Below are 6,848 nucleotides of genomic sequence, written 5' to 3'. Positions count from 1 at the left end.
TCGCAAAAATTTTCTCCCATTCTGTAGGTTGTCTGTTCACTCTGATGATAGTTTCTTTTGCTGTCCAGAAGCTCTTTAGTTTAATTAGATCCCATTTGTCAATTTTCGCTTTTGTTGCCATTGCTTTTGGTGTTTTAGTCATGATGTCTTTGCCCAGATCTATGTCCTGAATGGTATTGCCTAGATTTTCTTCTAGGGTTTTTATGGTTTTAGGTCTTATATTTAAGTCTTTGATCCATCTTGAATTAATTTTTGTGTAAGGAATGGGGTCCAGTTTTAGTTTTCTGCATATGGCTAGCCAGTTTTCACAACACTATTAAATAGGGAATCCTTTCCCCATTGCTTGCTTTTGTCAGGTTTGTCAAAGATACAATGGTTGTAGATGTGTGGCATTATTTCTGAGGCCTTTGTTCTGTTCCATTGGTCTATATAACTGTTTTGGTACCAGTATCATGCTGTTTTGGTTACTGTAGCCTTGTAGTATAATTTATAGTACACCTTGTAGTATACTGAAGTCAGGTAGCGTGATGCCTCTAGCTTTGTTCTTTCTGCTTAGTATTGTCTTGGCTAGATGGGCTCTTTTTTTTGGTTCCATATGAAATTTAAAGTAATGTTTTTTTCTAATTCTGTCAAGAAAGTCAATGGTAGCCTGATGGGGATAGCAATGAATCTATAAATTACCTTGGGCAGTGTGGCCATTTTCACACTATTGATTCTTCCTATCCATGAGCATGGGATGTTTTTCCATTTGTTTGTGTCCTCTCTTATTTCCTTGAGCAGTGGTTTGTAGTTCTCCTTGAAGAGGTCCTTCACATAAAATGTGGCACATATACGCCATTGAATACTATGCCACCATAAAAAAGGATGAGTTCATGTCCTTTGCAGGGACATGAATAAAGCTGAAAATCATCATTCTCAGCAAACTAACACAGGAACAGAAAACCAAACACTGCATGTACTCACTCTTAAGTGAGAGTTGAATAATGAGAACACATGGAGGGGAACATCACACACCAGGGCCTGTCAGGGGAGTGTGGGGGGTTAGGGGATGGATAGCATTAGGAGAAATACCTAATGTAGGTGATGGGTTGATGGGTGCAGCGAACCACCATGGCACGTGTATACCTATGTAACAAACCTGCACATTCTGCACATGTATCTCAGAACTTAAAATTATAAAAATAAATAATAAAAGTTCTTCCTTCTTATAGTCATCTTTCCAATAAACCTGTAGGTATAAAGCTCTTCCTTCTTGTAGTCATGTTTTTCCTCTCATAACCAGATCCTCCCTCTAAGGTCCATACTCATCTCAAGTTCCTACCACTTCTCTCTCATCATATTCCAAGCCCTTCAAAAGAAAAACCACCTTAGTTTGACTCTTCACTTCCTCACCTTACATTCCAGACCTCGAGATTGCCAGTGTCTGTTATTTTGTACATGTTTCTTATTTTGGATCTTTTAATTTAGCCTCTCAAAATCTACAATGTGTTAACTTACATAAACACAGATGTGATCATATATTCTTTTTTGAGACAGAGTCTCTGTCACCCACACTGGAGTGCAATGGCATGATCTCAGCTCGCTGTAACCTCTGCCTTCAGGGTTCAGGCAATTCTCCTGCCTCAGCCTTCCAAGTAGCTGGGATTACAGGTGTGATCCACTGTGCCTGACAGTGATCATATACTTTTAAAAGATTTTTCTTAGTGTAGTTTTTTTTCTTCTTCTTCCTCATCCTTTGCTTGGGCTCCCTTCTCCATTTTTACCCTTTTTGTGCACCAAAGACAAACATTAACAAGATAGTATGAATAATAATTTATTTCTTCTACATTCACGTAAATCTCTCCACCTAAATATATAGATCCATTTCCTTTTTCCTTTGGCTATTGCTTGTTTTTCCAGTTACACATTCTTTTCTGCAAAATTATACATACCTTTTTATGTCTGATTTTTCTCATGGCTGCACAATGGTTCATGGTGTAGATGTACCATGCTTCATTTATTCTGCTATTGGTAGACATTCAGTTTTGGATCTACTGTCTTTTCCTCTATGAAAAATCCTGATAGTAGCTTTATTTATATTTTCCAAAAACTTGGAGGCAACTAAGATGTCCTTCACTAGGTAGATAAACTGTTCTGTGTCTAGACAATGGAATATTTATTACTCAGCAATGAAAAGAAATGAACTATCAAACCATGAAAACAAGTGGAGGAATCTTAAATGGTACTAAGTGAAAGAATCCAAACTGAAAAGGCTACATAATGTATAATCCCAACTATGTGACATTCTGGAAAAGGCAAAACCACGAAGACAGTAACAAGATCAGTGGTTTTCAGAGGTTGAAGGAAACAGAAACCAATTGGTGAAGAACAGAGAATTTTGAGGGCAATGAACTATTTTGTACCACACTATCATGTGGATACATGCCATTATACATTTTTGCAAACTCCTAGAATGTGTAACACCAAGAGAAGCTTAATCTAAGCTAGAGTCTGGGTGATAATCATGTGTCAGTGTAGGTTTATTGACTGTAACACATGTACTGCCCTGGTGTAGGATGCTGTTAGTGAGGAAGGCTGTGTGTGGAGGGAAGGGGTTATCTGGGAATCTGTGTCTTTACTGCTCAATTTTTCTGCTAACCTAAAACTGCTCTAAAAAATAGTCTACTAAAAATATCCTTCAACAAACATGGAAGTCTTATGCAATGGAATTTTATGAAATAGATTTTTTTTTTTTTTTTTTTGAGACAGAGTTTCGCTCTTGTTACCCAGGCTGGAGTGCAATGGCGCAATCTTGGCTCACCACAACCTCTGCCTTCTGGGTTCAGGCAATTCTCCTGCCTCAACCTCCTGAGTAGCTGGGATCACAGGCACGTGCCACCATGCCCAGCTAATGTTTTGTATTTTTAGTAGAGACGGGGTTTCACCATGTTGACCAGGATGGTCTCGATCTCTTGACCTCGTGTTCCACCCACCTCGGCCTCCCATAGTTCTGGTATTACAGGCTTGAGCCACCGTGCCCGGCATGAAATAGATTCTATTGGACGGTGCAGTATGATCTTCTCTCTCAAATGCCGACAGGCAAATGGTTGCTGAAAACCACTGTGCTATTCATATTTAAAATAGCTGTGGAGTGTACTTGAATAAGAGCTTATCAAGAAACTCAACTTATAAAACACGTAAAAGGAAGTTCAGGTTTAAGTTCTCCAGAGAGACAGAAGTCTCACTGGCTGGATAACTCCTCACTCTCTCCCTTTTATGTGGTCCCTTCCTCTTGGAGTTTCTGGGAGAGTTAACTTTCGAGGAGTCAAAAGGGGGTCTCATTCTTACTGTCATAAACATAAAAGTCCTCCATTCTTATACCTTGACAACTCAGACCATCAGAGGTTCTTCGAAAGCCAGTTCCACAATGGACCACACAGCGATAGGATCCAATCGTATTGTCACAGTCCTGACCAGCGTGGCAGGTGTGCCTACCCAAAGCACACTCATCAATATCTGCAACAGAGGGAATCATTCAACTGAGGTGGGCTGAAGAACACCCAACCTAAGAACCTGCTGTGAAATAGGGAAACCAAAAGCAATGAAGGATACTTGAAAGATCAAGAAGGACTGAAGTTTTTGGTTGAGTCACTTGAGGTGGGCTATATAGCTGACCAACTCACAGCAGCATGGTATGATTAATATCTTCATAGGCTGGCTGATTAATTAGGCCACTTATAAATTAGGTGGCTTTTAAGAAGTTACTTCGGGCCAGACATGGTGGCTCACACCTGTAATCCCAGTACTTTGGGAGGCCGAGGAGGGTGGATCACCTGAGGTCGGGAGTTCGAGACCTGCCTGACCAACATGGAGAAACCCGTCTCTACTAAAAATACAAGAAAATTCTCTGGGTGTGGTGGTGCATGCCCATAATCCCAGCTACTTGGGAGGCTGAGGCAGGAGAATCGCTTGAACCTGGGAGCCAGAGGTTGCGATGAGCCAAGATCGCCTCATTGCACTCAGGCCTGGGCAACAAGGGCGAAACTTTGTCCCAAAAATACCCAAACAAACAAAAAAGAAGTGACTTCTCCCTTCCGAGATCTTGAGTGAGATCCTCCAGATATCCCTGCCTTGAGAGTCCCCCCACATGCAGGCAGCACATGCACAGTGTTCCCACCTTCTCTTTTCTCAGCCCAGTGGAGACCCTCTCTGTTTGTTGCCAAGGTGTGGGCAGAAGTAGTAGGAAGGAAGAGAATGGGTCTATCACCTTTTCTAGGTCAAAGATTGCCTGGACCCCTTGCTTAAATGTGTCTATGGGATTTGTGAATACCTTGGCAAGTTCTTCCATCCGCAGCTATGGTGAGGCCTTGAGGGCAGGAGCAGTAGTAGGTCCCCACGGCATTGTGGCAGGTGTGGGAGCAGGGATTTCCTGCTGCACATTCATCCTCATCTGAAAGAAGAAACAAAAAGGCCCAAATCGGCATGTCAACTCCCTACTCTCTGGGAGTTACTAAAGCCAGTAAAAATAATTGCTTATAGAGGCCGATGAGTTGAATCAAATATAACAGAACATGCTTTAAGTGCCACAAAATACATTCACTAAATAATAAGGCATATGAGTTATCCCTGATAGTGAATAGGTGCTTAGATTATGTCCTAAAATATTTCATCTATGCTCTAAATGCTTTTTACCTGCCTTAACTCTTTCATCACAGAATTCCTAGGAGATAAGTATTTTATTACTATCCTCATTTTGCAGAACAAAACTGAGGAACAAAGAAGTTACATACATTGCTTTAGATCGTGTAGGTCATTATTGGCAGAGCTGGGATTTGAACCTGGGCAGTCATAAGACCACCTATTTATCACAAGACTACATTATATTGCCTACCAGTGAAAGAAAAGCACTGTGTATGTAAATGTAAGCTCCCCAAGCCATTTACTTAGTGGCTAACTTCTCTGTACCTCTCTAGCACTGGTACGTTGGTGGGATAAAATTGGTTTCGTCATTAGTCATAGATCCACAATCATGCCTGTCCTATGATAAATTTTAGGGTTAGGTGACTTAGTGTTGGAGGTGGCTCTCTCACACTTATGGCAGTCAAGCCATCAGATGAAGTACAGTGTTGCCTCTCAGCTTACTCCACATCTATGCTTAGTCACCGTCACTGACACAGCTGGCTGTGGCCAAATTCAGAGAACATGCGCTTTGCAATTAACTTAAATTCAGATGTGGCACTGCCACTTGATGCTGAGTGATTTTTGCTAGTTTGACTTTTCTATGTCTCAGTTTCCTTAGCTGTCAAATGGGAAGTTTACAGAACTGTTGTGATGATTAAAAACCTAAGGAAAGGGCAGTACATATCCATTAAATGCTATCTAATACTGACTTTTTGTTAAAAGAAAACCCTTTATTTATTTCTGTACTTACCAGTGCAAAAAGGTCCAACTGGGTCTAAGGTAAATCCAGAGGGGCACTGATTACTGCGATCTCCTATCACAGAGAGAAAAATAAAGTTAACTGGCTTATTAGAAGAGTTGCCCCTGGTTTCTTTCCAGTACCATCTTCCCTGGGAAAATATGCCAAAGATGAGACACATGCAAAAATACAATAGGTGAAAATAAGCAGGCATGGAAAATTTTTCCAGTTTCTCAACCAAGAAGTACATGAATCACAGTCCAGAGATTGTTGACAAGCTGCCACTGGAAACAGATTTCCTGTGTCAGTTGTTTACATCAATAAAAATTAAATTATTCTGTGATAACTAAAAATGGTCCATGATAACTGTGTATGCCAGGCATCACCACAGGCAAAGTCCTATTCTTCCAGCCATTACTACTCTGTTTTACTCATTCTAGAGAATGAGAAATGCTGTTTTCAAGCGATTTAAAATAATTTGTGTCAGTGAAAAATAGAAACAGTGAAGAAACTCCCTTCTTTTGTGGATCTCCTCCATCTGCAACATTGAAGATTGGGGTCAAAATCCCCCATGTGTGACTAGGTGTTTGCCTTTCCATGTAGTCAAAATAAAGGGAACCAGTCATATTGTGACAGCAAATACTTGAGTTAGATGTAGAGACAAAAAAAGCAAACAAGAGCAGGTTAGTTAAGAAACTTCTTTCCTGAAAGCATCCAAGTCTTCCTGCTCATGCAGGGGTTGGTACTAAGATAGATGGGACAGAAACATCTAGGGAATATTGCTAAGTGATCACTGCATGGTTACTGTGTGTGTATGTATGTCACAATTCAGTTTCCACTTAGTTATTTGTTCATACATTCTTTAATCCAACCAGGTATGTTGTGTGGGACACTGTCCTGGGGACATAACTGTGGAAAAAACATGTCATGTAAACCTAATAAATTATTATCTGAGAGTAGCTTTAGATTTTTGGTTCTAAATAGGGGAGATGTCTTCTCTTAGGTGGAATATGGGAAGTTTTTTGGGAGATACTTTGGTTGTCATGATGATAAGACTATTAAAATTTAGTGAATGGGACAGGTCCTGTGGCAGGCTTTATAATGTCGCGATGTGTGAGACAGTCCTGCAAGATGACTAGTCCCTTGCCTTGCGAGACTTTCACGAAAGTGAGAAAGCTGTAATTAGCTAAGCTTTGAATGTGTCTGCCATATATTAAGCATTTTTCATGAGTTAAATATATGGTGAATTTTTTTTTTCCCATTTATTTATTTTATTGCATTTTAGGTTTTGGCGTACATGTGAAGAACATGCAGAATTGTTGCATAGGAACACACATGGCAGTGTGATTTGCTGCCTTCCTCCCCATCACCTACATCTGGCATTTCTCCCCTTGCTATCTCTCCCCAGCTTCCCACCCCCCACCCTCCCTCCCCTATTTCCCCCCAACTG

The 6,848-nt window shown here is 40.6% G+C and overlaps 1 protein-coding gene across 2 annotated transcripts in view; it reads right to left on the bottom strand.

The window, feature by feature from the left end:
• The window catches only part of HMCN1 (hemicentin 1), a 455,928-nt gene that overhangs the window by 20,865 nt on the left and 428,215 nt on the right, over positions 1–6,848 (bottom strand). For both annotated transcript variants that reach the window (XM_017524525.2, XM_017524527.2), the window contains exons 98-100: positions 5,411–5,473; positions 4,310–4,429; positions 3,361–3,495 (exon numbers count right to left, since the gene is read on the bottom strand). In XM_017524525.2, coding sequence (XP_017380014.1) covers positions 3,361–3,495; positions 4,310–4,429; positions 5,411–5,473 — 318 coding nt within the window. The remainder of the gene's footprint in view (positions 1–3,360; positions 3,496–4,309; positions 4,430–5,410; positions 5,474–6,848) is intronic.

Source organism: Cebus imitator, unplaced genomic scaffold (assembly GCF_001604975.1).
Source record: "Cebus imitator isolate Cc_AM_T3 unplaced genomic scaffold, Cebus_imitator-1.0 Scaffold33, whole genome shotgun sequence".
Classification (NCBI taxonomy): domain Eukaryota; kingdom Metazoa; phylum Chordata; class Mammalia; order Primates; family Cebidae; genus Cebus; species Cebus imitator.
Note: the sequence above shows the minus strand (reverse complement) of the source record. Positions and strands in the feature narration are given on the sequence as shown.